Source organism: Nannobrachium achirus (genome assembly GCF_963921795.1).
Source record: "Nannobrachium achirus genome assembly, chromosome: 9".
NCBI lineage: Eukaryota > Metazoa > Chordata > Actinopteri > Myctophiformes > Myctophidae > Nannobrachium > Nannobrachium achirus.
In genome coordinates, this window is record NC_137818.1 from 8,877,404 (window position 1) to 8,895,628 (window position 18,225).

The following is an 18,225-nucleotide window of genomic DNA, read 5'->3' on the forward strand; positions in this document are numbered from 1 at the left end:
GTCGGACGTTTCGGCCCAACAGGGCCTTCTTCAGCGTGTATCACATGATTTGTGATGATTACACAAAATAAGTAGCAGACAAAATTGCAACCGGAACACTATGAAATTGAAGCTGATGAAATATGCTCTGTCCTGGATGAAATTGGCAATCTACCTTAAAAAAAAGGTCATGTTTACTAAAATAAAAATAAAAAAAGAGCTGGAGAGACAAGGAGACCTCTACTGAACAAACGCTATGTAGCGTTGTATATCTATGTAGGCGTATACATCCATAGTGCTCGGGTTGCTCGGGTGTTGCACTCACAGTTGCTCAGGTGTTGCATTCTGAAAATAGCAGATTTACGAACTCACAAGCTTGTAGATCGACTATTTTTAAGCGTAAATTTTTTTGTCACTTTTTGTTGACAAAATAAACTGTAGATTTAGCATTTCAGATGACTGAAACGTGACTAAAATTAAACATTTAAAATGTATTCTATGACTACTATGACTTGAAGCAACATAAAAAAACATTATTTCAGGCTGCATTTGAGCCATGGACGACCATTTGATGATGAGATTTAGCCTCTCAGAACAAAAACTTGAATATGTTGTTGTCGTTGGATCATTTTGTCCACAATTCCATATAGGAGAGATAACAGGTGAACGTGTTGTGGTATTTAGCTGATGGACTACTATATTTAATAGTGTACTAATATTAGGGCTGCGAATCTTTGGGTATCCCACGATTCGATTCAGAATCGATTCTTGGGGTCACGATTCACAATTTTTTTCGATTCTTTTAAAACCAAACGATTCGAATTCAGAAACGATTATTTTCCGATTTAAAAAACGATTCTTGATTCAAAACAATTCTCTATTCAATTCATATATCAAGAACTACTCCAGTCTGTCATAATATCTAATAAATAATAATCGATTTTTGGAAAATGAGAATCGATTCTGAATCTTACCATGTTAGAAACACGATTCGAATTCAAATCGATTTTTTCCTGCACCCCTAACTAATATACGCAGCCCTCCCTCTGTCCTTTTGCTCCTGTGGTGACTCATATTCTGGGAAACACTTCTTGTTGTTGTCTTGAAATGTGCTTTAGGGTCTGATGGCTCCCAGGGAGCCGTGGCCAAATTCTCTGTAGACGCCGACGTGTCTCAGAGCGATTTATCGGCAAGATCATGAACCACCTTTTACCAGAACTAACGTCAATTGTCACGCAATGTTTAAGGACGGGAGGGGTGAAGGCTCCTTATGATGTGTAAATACATGTATAGGGGCCTTTGATTGCCAAGATCAAGGGACATGCTCTGCTAAGCTGAAATAAAGCATTGTGACTGTTTAACCAGCTCGTCGTGTCCATCTCTATTATTCTACAATAAATGTTGATCAAAATAACAATTCTTTTACATTCTGTAATTGCGTAGGAGTCTTGTAAATTAAGTTTCATTTTATGCTCTCGAGAGTTAAAGATCTATAGGGTGCCTGCTGGCCCTCTGGGCCAGGGGTTCCAGGCACATACCAGATAGGCTCTGATGCCTGACAGCGTATCGTGAGTTCGAGTCCCGATCCCGACGACCTTTGCTGTGCCTGCGTGTCTCTCCCTGTCTCTCTCACTGTTTCCTACCTACTGTACTGGTTACCAACTCTCCAAGTCTCCATCATTTAGCTGGGGACCACCTGGAATACCTCCAAGGACCACTGGTGGTCACCGGACCACTGGTTGAAAGCTAAGGTATGGCAACAAGATTGGTGTCTGACACCAATCATGTTGCCATACCTTAGCTTTTTCTGAACTGAAAACCACTGAAAACCACTGCTTTATCGTCCTCTCTCTCTGTGTGTCTCTCTCTCTCTTTCTCTCTCTCTCTCTCTCTCTCTTTCTCTCTCTCTCTCCAGTGTGGCGGACAGGTCAACGGAGGGGACGTGGTGGTGTTTGCGGCGCGGGCGGGCCACGCCGGGGCGTGCTGGCACCCGCACTGCTTCGTGTGCAGCATGTGCGAGGAGCTGCTGGTGGACCTCATCTACTTCTACCAGGACGGCAAGGTCTACTGCGGCAGGCACCACGCCGAGAGGATGAAGCCCCGCTGCTGTGCCTGCGACGAGGTACACTATGCACCTCATCCCTGGCCTTCTCTGATGCTGCACTCACACTGAGAGAAGCCAAGCTAATGGTTGGCTCGGTAATTCAATGTAATCTCTATGCAAACCAGCTTTTAAAATTTACATGCTCAAAAAAAAAGCTTGGAAATTTTAAAAGCTGGCTTGCATAGATTACATTGAATTACCTAGCCAACCATTAGCTTGGCTTCTCTCAGTGTGAACGCAGCATTAGGCGCAGTGGTAGAGAAAGTAAAAAAGTTTTACTAAAGTAAAATTATAAATACTGCAATGTAGTTATACTCAGTTACAAGTAAAAGTCAGAATACAAAATGTACTTGAGTAAAAGTAAAAAAGTATTGGCATCAAAATGTATACTTAAAGTACCAAAAGTAAAAGTAGAGAAGAGTAGACCTCACCCTAAAAGGCGACGGGCGCATGCAAAGACAGCTAGTGCTGGCATAGCTGACATATTGTGACATCACATCAGTGAGATGTCACAAGCACACAGCCAAGCACTACTGTATAGCACTACTGTATATAGAGGGGTGGCCATTACCCACTCCTCTTGCTCAGATGCAAGAGGAGTGAAGAAGAAGAGTGACAAATTAATTAGGGATTTTGAGTGACAAACTAATTAAAGAGGATTTTGAGTGACGGACAGGATCTGGTGGCTTTCATACTAAGTAGCGACCTACGGTCGCAACGACAAACATGTGACATGAGGTCACAGGATATCAGTATTTAAGCCAGTATTTCATCATCATCATCAGCACCGCTCACTTCACACTGGTGTGATTTTTATTTGCCTAAAACAGGGACACCAGGGTTAATCTGGTTAACATACATTTTTAATTAATTTCTGATACTATCAAACATAAGTAAGCTATCACATATCACACAGTCTATATTTCCCAAAGGGGAAATGCATGAATTTCATTTAGTCTGAGGATAAAACATATCCCCACCACACATAAAAACGAGTGACCAGAAGGACACGCACGCGAAACACGCACACACACACACACACACACACACACACACACACACACACACACACACACACACACACACACACACACACACACACACACACACACACACACACACACACACACACAGCAAATCCAACACAGATTGGATTACTTAAACGAGGATTAAGCGTCTCAGAGAGGCCATGACTCAATGTTTCTTATTTGATTTACAGTAAAGTACCATCGACAGCTCTCTACTGTATTACACCAGAGGCTGTAATAATAACAGCGATGCTCACGCCGTGAGTTTCCGTAAGCATCGCTGAAGTGCCAATTAAATGGCGGACGCGGTAAAGCACGCCCTCGAGTGTTAATATTGCGATTATACAACAGTTACCATCAAAATAAAACATATCATTAAAATGTATTCATATCGTGGGGTGGGGAAATTCGCTCTCAAAATAGCAACCATTTTCTTTTTCTAGCGTCCCCTCCATTATGCCGGGGATAAATGGGGTCTGACAGAGACAATAACGAGTCGCCTGTTTACTCAGCCAGTACAGAGGACCATTGACTGCATTGAGATGGCATTATGCAGGCCGTCTTTGCAAGTAACCTCACAAAGAGAAACAAAACTTCACTGAATCAACGAAAGATTGAGCTAATTCACGTCTGTGGCACCCTAGCATTGCTCTGTCCCAGAGACACCATCTGTCTTGGTTAAAGGAGAATTCCGGACTAGCCTTTTTGTTGTCTTAGTCTAGGGTAGGATCGGTGATCGGGTTCGGGCAGAATCTGAGAACTCTAGAACAAATAAGTATGTTTTTTTTTTGTGCCTGGATGTCGCAGCCCGAAAATAGCCGCTTACAAGTCACAACTCGTCGCAGCACAACGCGTTGTGATCTTGTAGATCTGCTATTTTCGGCATGCAGCCAAGTACTGTATAAATCATTATACAGTATATATACTGTATAAGTCATTACGATGCCATCAAGTCCATTAAAACCAAACTGAAACATTTCAGATGGCTAGAATATGACTAAAACTAATTTGAATTCTATTCCAAAGACTATGACTAACAATGAAATCTAAATCTGCTGTCACCGTTGCACAGATCATCTTTGCTGACGAGTGCACGGAGGCGGAGGGCAGACACTGGCACATGAGGCACTTCTGCTGCTTCGAGTGCGAGGCGCCACTGGGGGGCCAGAGGTACATCATGAAGGAGGGCCGGCCACACTGCTGCAACTGCTTCGAGTCCCTCTACGCCGAGTACTGCGACGCATGCGGAGAACACATAGGTACGTACATAGTCCCTCTACGCAGAGTACTGCGACGCATGCGGAGAACACATAGGTACGTACATAGTCCCTCTACGCAGAGTACTGCGACGCATGCGGAGAACACATAGGTACGTACATAGTCCCTCTACGCAGAGTACTGCGACGCATGTGGAGAACACATAGGTATGTACATAGTCCCTCTACGCCGAGTACTGCGACGCATGCGGAGAACACATAGGTACGTACATAGTCCCTCTACGCAGAGTACTGCGACGCATGTGGAGAACACATAGGTATGTACATAGTCCCTCTACGCCGAGTACTGCGACGCATGCGGAGAACACATAGGTACGTACATAGTCCCTCTACGCAGAGTACTGCAACGCATGCGGAGAACACATAGGTACGTACATAGTCCCTCTACGCTGAGTACTGCAAGGCATGTGGAGAACACATAGGTACGTACATAGTCCCTGTACGCAGAGTACTGCGACGCCTGCGGAGAACACATAGGTACGTACATAGTCCCTCTACGCCGAGTACTGCAAGGCATGTGGAGAACACATAGGTACGTACATAGTCCCTGTACGCAGAGTACTGCGACGCCTGCGGAGAACACATAGGTACGTACATAGTCCCTGTACGCAGAGTACTGCGACGCATGTGGAGAACACATAGGTATGTACATAGTCCCTCTACGCAGAGTACTGCGACGCATGTGGAGAACACATAGGTACGTACATAGTCCCTCTACGCAGAGTACTGCGACGCATGCGGAGAACACATAGGTACGTACATAGTCCCTGTACGCAGAGTACTGCGACGCCTGCGGAGAACACATAGGTATGTACATAGTCCCTGTACGCAGAGTACTGCGACGCATGCGGAGAACACATAGGTACGTACATAGTCCCTGTACGCAGAGTACTGCGACGCATGCGGAGAACACATAGGTACGTACATAGTCCCTGTACGCAGAGTACTGCGACGCCTGCGGAGAACACATAGGTACGTACATAGTCCCTCTACGCAGAGTACTGCGACGCATGCGGAGAACACATAGGTACGTACATAGTCCCTCTACGCAGAGTACTGCGACGCCTGCGGAGAACACATAGGTACGTACATAGTCCCTGTACGCAGAGTACTGCGACGCATGCGGAGAACACATAGGTACGTACATAGTCCCTCTACGCAGAGTACTGCAACGCATGTGGAGAACACATAGGTATGTACATAGTCCCTCTACGCCGAGTACTGCGACGCATGTGGAGAACACATAGGTATGTACATAGTCCCTCTACGCCGAGTACTGCAACGCATGCGGAGAACACATAGGTACGTACATAGTCCCTGTACGCAGAGTACTGCGACGCATGTGGAGAACACATAGGTATAATAGTCCCTCTACGCCGAGTACTGCAACAAATGCAGAGAACACATAGGTACGTACATAGTCCCTCTACGCAGAGTACTGCGACGCCTGCGGAGAACACATAGGTACGTACATAGTCCCTCTACGCAGAGTACTGCGACGCATGTGGAGAACACATAGGTAGGCTACGTAATGCTGTACACCGGGGGTTTTCAAAGTGGGTGACGGGGCACCCTGGGGTGCCGTGACGGCAGTCCAGGGGTGCCCGCGAGATCATTTGATAATATTTGGGATTTATTTGGACAACTTGAAAAATATTTAGTATCATTTTAAACTTGAATTCCAAAAAGTTATTTTCAGTCAGTTCTAGCCAAAATGGCTGTTATCTCAATGTTTTCCTCGCAACATAGGGTTAGGGTTACTAAAACTAAAATATCGTCACTGTCCAAGTTTCAAATGTGTACGTCTTTTGCCCTGCTTCATCATACGAGACCATCGCACAAAACTAGTGAAAACAGCCGATCTACAAGCACACAACGCCTCGTATCGCGAGGCGTTGTGTGCTTGTAGATCTGCTGTTTTCACTAGTTTAGTACATTTTTATAGATGATAAATAGAAAATCAACGGTTTTGGACATACCTTACAAGATTTCAACCCGACAACGACAATATGCTATAAATATAAGGTGCTGGGAGTGAAGATTATAATGTAGGGGTGCCTCGGATTTAAAAAAAGAAAATATGGGGTGCCCTGAGACAAAAAGTTTGGGAACCCCTGCTGTACACCACCTCTACGCAGAGTACTGCGATGCCTGTGGAGAACAACACATAAGTACGTACTGTAATCACGGTTTGCCAAAGTGGGTGCCATCTACCCCATCTCTCTTCACCAAAAAACAGCAGACCTACAAGCTCACAACGCGCCACTTTGTGACACGTTGTGAGCTCGTAGATCGGCTACTTTTGGTGAACCCTCCCCCCAGAATAGGGATGCTGGGTTTCAAGTAGGTTAAACTTACTTTCAAGTAAGTATAAAAGTTATTTTCAGTCAGTTCTGATGGAAACTGGTATTTCTCTGTGACGTAGCCTGCCGTATCTCAGGTGGAAAGATGTGCATATTTACCTAGCGTAATATGATACAGTATATGATTATAAAAATTAACAGAGTAATTCAGGGGTGCCATGGATGATAATGTTATTTCCCGGGGTGTAAAAAAAAGGTTTGAAAACCCCTGCTGTACACCACTGAACAATACATGTTCATTTCCTGCACGTTTTTATTTATAACCAAATTTGGTTTCATTTTGGCTCTCAAGAGTTATAGATCTATAAGGGTCCATTTTGGTTACCAACTCTCCTCATTTAGCTGGGGACCACCTGGAACTCCCTCAAGGGCCGCTGGTGGTCCCCGGAACACTGGTTGAGAACCTGCACTGACTTATTTCCCTAATCAGCAGCCAGGGAATTTAGTAAATTCACACACTTTTTTGTGATATGGCGTATGGCGAAATTATCATACATTTGGGCTTTTTTTTATTTTTATTGTTGGACAAAAATACTGTGCATATATACAGCAATGATATCGTCCATCTGGCAACACTGTGCTGCTGATACTATACATCTGCTTTGTTCCCTTCTTTTTCCTTGCCCCCCCCCCCCCCCATCTGCTGCAGGCATCGACCAGGGCCAGATGACGTACGACGGGCAGCATTGGCACGCCACAGAGGAGTGCTTCTGCTGTGCCCGCTGCAAACGCTCCCTGCTGGGCCGCCCCTTCCTGCCCAAACAGGGACACATCTTCTGCTCACGATCCTGCAGCGCTGGACAGGTGGGTATAGAACTAATGCAGGCACATATACTCCATAAACAGTGGTGTAATGTAACCAAGTACATTTACTCCAGTATACTGTACAACTTTGAGGCTGAGACTGTTACTTCTACTCCGCTACATCTCAGAGGCAAATATTGTGTTGTTACCACCACTACATTTTGATTGTTGGCGGCTTGGGGCGGCATAGCTGAAAGGTTAGGGAGCCCGCCTGGGGTACCAGAGCCCCTGGTTGTCCCTGGTTCGATTCCAGGCCAGGGTAGCAATGTGGATGTGTGTCCCTGAGCAAGACTCTTAACCCCTAATTGCTCACACGCTCCTTGTGGGCATCTAATCAGCTGGGTTGGGCTGAAAATACTTAATTTCCCTCGTGGGAGGAAATAGGTATCTATTATTATTGTTCATAAAGATTTAATTATTAAAATCTGCATGAGTTCAAGGCTTCGTGGGGTGTTGATAGATAAAAAGTAATTTCTTGGATGAGCTTTAAGGTTATTATTAGTTTATTAACAATCCCCATTAGTCTACACCGTAGTGGAGACTATTCTTCCTGGGGTCCGGCCAGGCATTAAAAACATCACAATACAAGACATTGATAAAATGTAGTACAGTCTTTCTGCTAGGCCTTGGGCCTCCAAGTTGCCCATGATGGACTCTGCATGGCAGGGGCGTCCTCTTCCCTGAGCCAGGCCTAAGCCTGACCGCATACCAAAAAAACATAATCAATGTTACAGACAAAACATAAAACTTAGAAAATAAAATGTACATTAACAGAAAAACAGAAATAAAACAGGTTTGTTTGTCCAAAAATGGCAAAAATAAGAGACCAATCTAATATAATTTCCTTTTTGATTATTGCTGCCTTAGGGAGCTCACCCCCAAAATGACTTTTTTTCTATTGATTAGTCACACCATGGAGACTTGAGTTCAATAATATATATATTTTTTTGTATTTGTCGCATTCCTAAGACAAAAAAAGATTATTATAGTAAATTTACCCCCATTGATTCTGGATGGGGATCCTTAATGCATTTGGGTCATAATCAATGGGGGGACATTTAGAGTCAAGGCTCAAGTACATTTACCCACATTGATTCTCACACAAATGTATTTGGGTCCCCATCCAGGCCCATACATACTATAATTAATTTCGTCTAAGGAATGCGACAAATACAAAAGAATATTATTGAACTCAAATCTCCATGGCATGACTAATCAATATTAAAAAAATCCTTTAAGCTTCCTTTTGAAACCAAATGTATTTCTTGCAAATGTGTGCGGAGCACATACCAGTATGCAATGGCTCTGTACATTACTGTTTTCTTAAGTGCATTGGTTATTAATCAGCTTGCGTATGTGTGCGTGCGTGTGAACCCCTCCAGGACCCAGACGAGTCGGACTCGTCGGACTCTGCATTCCAGAGCGCGCGTTCCCGCGAGTCTCGCCACAGCACCAAGGTGGGGAAGAAGGAGCGGCGCAACGCAGAGCAGCAGCAGCAGCAGCAGCTGGAGCGGCAGCGCAGCACCGAGGGCCCGCCCCCCCGCCAGCAGGCCCCGCCCCCCATGCCCGACCGCCTGTCCGCCGACGTGGACCCCCTCTCCGTCCAGATGGACCGCCTCAGCCTCTCCTCGGGACACACCCCCAGCCGCACCCCCAGCCGCACGCCTAGCCGCACGCCCAGCCTGAACCAGGTGACGTGCTGCAAGGGAATGTTACAATGCTTACTTTATTGTTGATTAGAGATGGAGCTGGAAACAAGGGCCCGCTACAAACTCGATAACAAATGTATTGAGTACGTGGAAACAATATACTTTGGACTTATCAAGCTTGTTATCAAGCATAGCGGCCATGACGTCATGTTTAAACAATCAAGACAAGAGGCGAAACTACTGAAAAATGTAGCTAAGAACGTAGGCAATGATCTGAGCTATCTGCATGCGAAGGTTGGAGTCTGTAGAACCAACCATGTGCTGTGAGACCTCTTTCATGCGATTTGGGCCAATTCGGCCTCGGCTTCAATTAGTAGTCAGGATAAAGCCATTTAACACTTATTGCACACTGATGAATGGTCGTTTTAATGATATTTAATGACAGTGTTTGTTACTTTTGTCAATGTCATCTTCATAGATGGTGGTCAGCTACAAACCCACAGTCACAACAACTGTCCAATAAAAAAAAAAAACTATTCTGTTCTGTTCAGAATTTGTCGTCTCACATCTTTCCACAAGATATCAGAAAACGCTCAATAGTGGGCTGGATAAAAGCCCGGCTCAATAAGCAGGATGGATAAGGTGCTCATTATCAATAAAAATGTATGAGCTCCATCCCTATTGCTCTGTGTTGCTAATCTGAAGAGAGAGTTCAGAACATGGCCCTGAAACACAACTGCTGATAAGCCTAGGATGAGGGAGGATAGGAAGAGAGGTCAAAGCTGCCACATAGTCAGTGGCGTTATGGCTGTGTGAAGGAGATACTGTTCTTGAGGCTTTTAACTAGCTCTGCAGAGAAGAACGTTTTTATTGTTTTGCTTTAGCGAATTATGAATGGACTGTAACTGCAACTGAGTCTTGTCTTGTGTGCTTTGCCGATGTAGGACATATTATAATTATGTGTATGATGGCGCTGTAATACAGTGCTGTAAATAAATGTTTTCTATTATCTTTTAACATTGTATCTGAGACTGAGTCAAGGTTTGCTGTTCTTTGAGTTTCAATTCATCTAGACTTTTAGACTGGAGTCCATAAATTAAATAAGGATTTCCACGTCAGTGCCTACTGCCTATATATACTGTGTATATCAATTTGGAATGCGCTCCCGTGTTCATTGTTATGTGTGTTACAAGACTTACTTAGTTCTTACTTAGACCTTTAAATTTCCTGAGGAACATACAAACCTTAAAGATCATTACATTAAGTAGAAATAATTACAAATGAGAAGAATTAACACACCTTAGAGGGGGACCAGCAGGTGAAACGGAGAAGGCACTTTCAAGGAATCATGGAGGTATAGGGTTTTTTAAGGGGCAGAGTCTCTCCCCAGGGCAGCAGGTACAGTAGCCTCCAGTGATCAACATACTTGACTATTTGCCACAGGCAGCTGTCAGTCAGTCAAGCCTCCACCTCTCCACCTTACAGAAGCACAGAGTTATCAAAGCAATACAAAATACCAAATAATATAATTAATTTTGATGCAGAATAATTATATATATAATACTGGCAAAAATACAGCTGGCTGTAACACTGTGTTAATGTGTGTAATAGAAAAATACAAAAAAAAAATACAGAATCTTTGTGAATGAAAAGTGCAATAGAACTCATGCAAATCATTGTTATTACTATTATTATTATTATTAGGTGTGGATGAGCCGGGATGAGCCGTACCCTCCCACCCAGCGAGACCCCTCCCCGACCCCCACGCCCATCCAGCTGCTGGGCCAGTGTACCCCCCGGCAGGGCTACAACACCCCCAGCCCCAACCCTCCTCCACCACTACCACCTCCTCACCCCCAGGCCCAGAGCCCGGTCAACCCAGGGAAGAGGCCCGATTCCTGGGGGAACGAGCTGCCAGCCAACGCCAAGAGGACCCCTCAGATGATGGCGGGCCTCAGGTAAAGGGGCTGTTAATAAATTGTTTTAGTCGGCAATCGAGTGATTGATTGATTGATTGATTGAAGACTTTATTAGAAGTTTGCATAGGAAAAGGTACAGTTTCATGACGGTACAGTTCACTGGTACAAGGTCTACTAAAAGGAGATCCATGAAAAGACTAAGCTTATTTCCACAGGAAACCATTTAAGTATCTCATATAACATTGAATGACAGACGAATAGAACACAGTACTATGCCGTAGATATGTAAAGAAAATAAATAATAAAATAAATCATATAAATAATTGTGATACATGATTTAAATTGTGTTAAGAGCATATCGTTCCTGGTCAGGCAGAAACGTTATCTCTCCAAATTATCGTTATTTAATGTCTTACTTCGTCATACAAGAGCTTTAATCAAACATATAGTGAAAGTAGCCGATCTACAAGCTCACAGTGCGTCGCGATCATTGTGAGCTTGTTTTTCTTTTCTCTTCTCACACTAAATACCGAACCTATGAACCTACCTGTACTGTTAACAATCTTGTTAAAACGGTATTCAATCAATCAATCAATCAATCAATCAATCAATACATTTTGAATGCTGTTTTCCCTTTTGTTATTGATCCTATGTAACGTACTGTGTTCTATCCGGCTGTCTTTCAATGTTATGTGAGATACATAAAGTGGTTCCTGTGTAAATAAGTTGAAAAGCCTACTACGATCTCCTTTTAGTTGACCTTGTACCAGTGATTTGTACTGTCATGAAACTGTACTCTTTCCTATGCAACCTCTAATAAATTCTTCAACCAACCACTCAACCAATCAGGGGCCATTCCTTCAACGACAACTGGATCCAGCACAGCAGCCCCAGCGTGGACGAGTTCCGGCCCAGCAAGCTGCGCACGCAGATGAGCTTCAACGAGATGTCTAGCCACGCCCCCAACAGCCACGCCCAGAACAACCAGGCCTTCGCCGACCAGAGGACCGTCAGCCTGCACGGGGGCTTCATGCAGCGGGAAGGGCGCCCCCCACTGGTTAGGAGGAACCCGGTGGTCAGCGCCCTGAGCTTCAACGACCCGCTGACGCCCCTGGAGCAGACGCCCCGCGGCTCCATGGACTCCATCACCATGTCCAACACTGCAGGTGCGGTACTATGGCAAGGGTCTTCAACAGGGGGTCCGGGACCCCTAGGGGGTCCTCAGAGTTACTACAGGGGGTCCTCCAAATCTTTGCATGACGTTTTTTCCCCTTTTTTTAACCACTTGAACCCTAGCATCCATATTCGGAGAACTTTAGCCAACAAAACAGCCGATCTACATGCTATCAGCTGTTTTCGGCAAAGAGGTTTGGTCTAGAGGGGGAAAAGAGCAGACTAAGTACAGAGTGAAAGGTCAAGTTTATTAAGTATTGATGCATGGTTCAAGTGGTTAAATATCTGAAAATATAAATTGACATGCATCGAAAATACACTGATGATTGTGCTGTCAAACAATGAAACTATATGGAATCTATGAAAATGTTGTGGGGGTCCCTGCTTCATCTCTCTCTCACCTAAGGGGTCCTTGGCCTAAAAATGTTGAAGAACCCTGCTTTATAGTCCATGGGCCATGGACCCCTTGTTTTTTGGATATCGGTACCATTAGAGGGGGAATGTGATTTTTGTTTTTTGTTACATTTTGTACATGTCTGGAGTTTATGAAATGATATGATAGCAATGTCAAAATAGCAGCTGATTACTTGTTTTCAGCCCTTATATCTGATGACAAAATTAAAGTGGTAAATAATGACCCAGCAACTAATGGGTGGCGTTTTCGAGGGGTGCTGAGTTGATTTATGAGGTGACTGAAGCAATTCAAGTTCAGTCATATGTTCAAGGTCAATGTCAAGGTCCTTTCGGATCCAAAATGGGCACATCTTGCCCTTGACTTTTATGTTGACCTTGCCCTCAATCATTTTGTAGCAATTAACAATAAATAAGCTCAATAGTTTTGTTTAAATATTATCAAAATAATTACAAATATTACATCCATCCATCCTTCCATCTTCAACCGCTTATCCGGAATCGGGTCGCGGGGGTAACAGTCCCAACTGAGACCTCCAGATTTCCTTACCCCGAGCAACTTCCTCCACTCCCTCAGGGAGTATACAGAGGCGTTCCCAAGCCAGTTTGGAGATATAATCCTTCCATCTGGTCTTTGGTCTGCCACGGGGTCTCCTCCCAGTGGGACGTGCATCGAGGACCTTCCTAGGAAGGTGCTGGGGGGCATCCGTACATCAGTTTTATTCCAAGAATATGACATGTAACAATGTGTATCTCTTCCTCAGGCAGTGTATCTTACTCAGGCACTTTTGGTTTTTATAGTATAGTTTGAGAACCCCTGGTATTGGAGCAGTGGTTCTCAACCTTTTCAGGCCGTGACCCCCAATATAATCATATTTTAACTGGGGACCCCCCACCCTGAGTTGAGGAATTACATTTTGTATAACACAATTCTATTGTGAAAATAGCAGATCTACATACTCACAACACGAGGCGTTGTGAGCATGTAGATCGGTTATTTTCACAATTTCTGCCTCTAATATTTGACAATTTGGCCAATGTTTAATTTGTCATTTTAGAGGTCTTAAAAAGTCCTTAAATTGTCACTTTAGAAATGTGCAGATACCCTCTTAGTGCAGATATACACTTAAACTTTATGTTGGTTTGTTTTCTGTTGAGAGAGAAAACAATGCTGCACATTAACTGTTCTGCTGCTGTTGACGGCGCTCACCGTCATTGAAAGGGTTAATACCATGGCGCCGTTGACGGTGAGGACTGTGAATCTTACTGTATATACAGTAAAGATATTATTACTTACTGTACGTCGCTCCGGTCCCGCCCGCATCGGCAATGTCCGCGATTTGTTTACAACGCACGTCGGGCGTGCACGCGAAGTTAACGTCCTCCATAGTAAATCCATTGAGAGGCCCATAAATAGACTTCATTTTCTCCAAAAGGGACATTCTTATACAAAGGATGGTCTCCACTCTTCCATACTGTACACAAAAGGTGGGCGCAGCCATGTTCTCTTGTGGGCCCACACTGTCATGTGACTAGATGACGTAATCGTTGCCGTCAAGTGATAATCCAAAAAAACAAAAACAAACCCCTTCCGGCCCTTCAAAATAATAGCGGCGGCCTATGGAGGAAACGGCGTGGCACCGAGGCACCAAGCAACTTTCAGATTAAGAGGCACTAATTGTGTTAAGTTAATCATCTGGGGTGTACACTGTCAGCTCTGACAGCGTACATAAAACCCGGAACCCATTCCGGTTCCTCAATGTTGGATCCGGTTCCGGATCCCAACCCTAGACATTCACTTGACAGACCCATTCCATTCCTTCCAGTACAGATATCTGCACACACTCCTTCACTGGTCTTCAGAGAACAAGTTGCTCAATACTGCCACCCGCTGACGAACGTCTGCAAGGCCACGGGCCCTTTGTCACAGATGTGTCCTGGCAGGTGAAAACAAACACAGCTGGCAGCTAATATAATTCACTGTGGGGGTTACGCTTGTCAAACGCTGGTGGGCTCGGCTGCACCGAAACAAACCCCACCGCTAACTCTGTGCATCTGATAAATATAGCCCACCGCAGGAAGCATTTATGTGACGTCAAGCAAGTGTGCCGGAATGAGCTGCCGGAAAATACTGTTCCTAAAATGAAGTTGATATCGGGCTTACGTCCAAGTTCCACTTCCAAATGTTTTGATTATTATTTAAACCAGTGGTTCTCAACCATTTTCATGTCATGTCAAGGACCCCCAAATGAATGTGTATTTTTCCACGGATCCCCATCTTAAATGATAAGGTGTGCCAGGGACCCCCTGTGCAAGATATGTGTTGTTACACACATTAACAACACATTTGAGTCAAGACTGTTTGGAAAACAGCAAATCTTCAAGCTCACAACACATCGCAACGTGTTGTGAGCTTTTAGATCGCCTCGTATACCTGGTTGCTTATTTCTCTGCAAGATCTGGCTACAAGTCTCTAGTTTCCTCATCAACAAAGCAGCTGTCCCTCTGTGTCCAAAACTTGTTTAAATGCAATTGGTGACATTGGTTATTACAGCTGACTGATCTGAGGCAATAGGGCACTGTGGGGGTGGAGCCTCTGAATGCATTCCACAATGCTAGAATATCTAAAAACACAGATTCAACACAAAAAAGAATGGTGTTTATTGTGTCCCAAATAACAGTAAAATAAGCTCTGGTTGTCTCAGGGGTGAAATGGCCCTTTAAAGGTAGGGTAAGTGATTTTACGTAAGTTTCAGTTTTCATGTAGGTTCCTCCAATCATGATCAAGTGGGGGCGGGCCTTGGTGCATGTAAGGCCCGCCCCCACTCAACCTTGATTGGAGGAAGGACCCACTCTATCCTGATTGGAGGAAAACTTGTCACCCAACAGTTTTTGAAACCGCTTTTTTCTCCTCACAGAGGATAAGGCTGAAGTCCAAAATATGGACCAAACAGTATCAGAACAGACTCATTTTGTTATTATTTGAATAAAATGAAATCACTTAAGTTGTGCCTGTCTGTTGGTTGCAGGGAACTCCCTGGACGGCGCCACCAAGCGCCAGGAGCACCTGTCCCGCTTCTCCATGCCCGACCTCAGCAAGGACTCTGGGGTCAATGTGTCGGAGAAGGGCATGATGGGAACGCTCAGCCAGTTCCACAGCACCGAGTCGCTGTCCTCCTCGCGCCCCTTCGGCTCCAACATGGACGCCCGCGTGGACCCCATGCGGGTGGGCTACCCGCTGCAGTACTGGGACGCCCCGCCGCGCCCGCTGCCCTTCGACGCGGGCGCTGCCCGCTTCAGCGGCCCGGCGTCGGGCAGCAGCGGGAACCTGCGTGTCACCTCGGCCAGCGAGCGGACCCCCCGCCGCGGGCAGATCGAGCCCGTCTCCCACAAGGTCAGAATGGTTTGGCATTTTTCGTTATAGTTTAGTTTTAGTTCGTTTTGACAACGTTTTTCTTTTTCTAATTTGGTTAGTTTAAATTTGTTTTTGGAGCGGGTTTGCTGGTTTTTGTTGTTTTTTTATTTTTGTAACGCTTAGTTTTAGTTTAGTTTCGATTAGTTTTAGTGTTTTATTCATGCTCTGGATTATTTGTCAAAAAGGTCAGAGTTAGCAGGCCAGAGGCGTCAATTGGGTACGGAAAGGTATGGAAGATTACAACCCCTACAACCCCTACAACCCCTACAACCCCTACACCCCCACCCGCTCACTTAGATCAGCCAACACAGGGATGCTGACAGAACCCTCGCTAAAAACTCCAGGGCAAAAATCCACTCGTCCGAGACAGTTTGCCCTCCTGGCCCCCAAGTTGTGGAATAAACTCCCTGTCGCACTTAGAACAACGGACTCACTCGCTAGCTTTCGCCGTGGACTGAAGACTCACCTTTTCAGACTCCACCTAAACCCATAGCACTACAGAAAAGTCAGTGACCATACATGAAGCTAGTTAGCATTAGTTTTTTGTCTTTAGGTTTTTAGAACTTTGATTATACTGTGTTTTTTCTAGATAAATATCCATTTGCATTTGTTATATTGTTGATGTTCTGACATATTATCTTGTTTATTATTGTGATGTTATCTGCTTATTGTAAGTCGCTTTGGATTAAAAGCGTCTGCTAAATGCCTAAACTGTAAACTGTAAACTGAAGATTATTCTGTTACTTTAAACTAACTACAATGCAAATTAGAACAAAATGATTGCTTTCACAAGGTATTATATTTGTCCGTGTCTCCGGACAACATCAACGCTGATTGGCTGTCAGGACGCGATGGGTGGAGTGGGGGTGAAGCGAAGGTCTCTTCAGTTGGATTTTTCCAAGTGGGGCGAAGATACGAGGCGACCATTCGCGCCGCCCCTTTCGGATCGCCCGCGCTGCGCCCCGTTAGTGTGTCGTCTGGTCTGTGCATTCACTTTGTATGCAATTGCGGTCCAGGTTTGAACCCAGCTTAACTATAACCTTGTTCTCCCAGCAGCAGCAGCAGCAGCAGCAGCAGCAGCAGCAGCAGCAGCCAGGATGGCACAAGCACCACCGCGGTAACCACGGCAACAACAACAAGGGCCCGGGGCATCAGCACCACCACCACCACCGCGGCGGCGGCGGGCGTCCCCGCCGCCACAAGCGCTCCCGCCGCTCCCGCTCGGACAACGCGCTACACCTGGCCGCCTCCGCCGAGCCTCCTCCTCCTCACCGCCGCGCCCAGGAGGACCCCTACGAGCGCTTCCCCTCCGGCCGCACGGCCCGCGAGCTGCTGGGCCTGGCGCCCGCCGGCTACCGTGCCCACCAGGCCTACTACGGTGGCGGGCTGCAGCGGCCCTGCCCGCGCACCACCTCCGACCTCACGCTGCAGGATGCCGCCGCGGCCGCTGCTGCCGGGTCCGGGTCCGGGGGCGGGTGGCGGCCCCTCGGCGGGTCCGGCGGCAGGGGAGGACCGCCGACGAGCTGGGGGGCCGACGGCTACCGGGGGGGAGGAGAGGTGGGGGTGGGAGGCGGCGAGCCGTGGTGCTACAGCTGCTCCTCGTCCTCCTCCTCGGGCTCGGAGGAGGAGGGGGGGGCCGGGGGCGAGGAGGGTGGCGGTGGTGGGGGCGGGTACTTCCTGGGCGAGCCCATCCCGCGGCCCGTGCAGCTGCGCTACGTCAACGAGGAGCTGCTGAGGCACCGCTACAGCCCCGCCTCCGCCCAGGGGCCGGGCGGGGGGCATCACCACCACCACCATCACCACGGTGGGCACCCGCTGCACGCACGCCAACGCAGGAAGAGCAAGAACTGCGTGGTTTCTTAAAGGAGAGAGAGAGACGGAGTGACGGTGACGAGGGGAGGAGAGAGAGAGGGAGAGAAGCCGAATCCTCTTCGTTTCTGCCTCCTCCTCCTTCGCACTCTGTCCGTTCCTCCAAAGCGTGACCCCCGGAAATCGGTTACGCCCCAAAAAATTAAATTTCCTTTTTTTGGAGGAGCTGGGAACGAGGACAGATCGAGGAGGCTCCCCCTCAAAGGCTACTTGGAGTAGGGGATCTGGCCAGGG

The 18,225-nt window shown here is 46.2% G+C and overlaps 1 protein-coding gene across 1 annotated transcript in view; it reads left to right on the plus strand.

The window, feature by feature from the left end:
* LOC308291731 (prickle-like protein 2) overlaps positions 1 to 17,985 on the plus strand; it is a gene marked incomplete at both ends in the record, with an annotated part of 32,033 nt that extends 14,048 nt beyond the window's left edge. Inside the window, 8 exons of the mRNA XM_080733860.1 lie at positions 1,895 to 2,101; positions 4,184 to 4,370; positions 7,401 to 7,555; positions 8,938 to 9,246; positions 10,909 to 11,162; positions 11,973 to 12,289; positions 15,737 to 16,101; positions 17,176 to 17,985. Of these exons, the coding sequence (XP_080589986.1) occupies positions 1,895 to 2,101; positions 4,184 to 4,370; positions 7,401 to 7,555; positions 8,938 to 9,246; positions 10,909 to 11,162; positions 11,973 to 12,289; positions 15,737 to 16,101; positions 17,176 to 17,985 (2,604 nt within the window). The remainder of the gene's footprint in view (positions 1 to 1,894; positions 2,102 to 4,183; positions 4,371 to 7,400; positions 7,556 to 8,937; positions 9,247 to 10,908; positions 11,163 to 11,972; positions 12,290 to 15,736; positions 16,102 to 17,175) is intronic.
* Between the last annotated feature and the right edge of the window lie 240 nt (positions 17,986 to 18,225).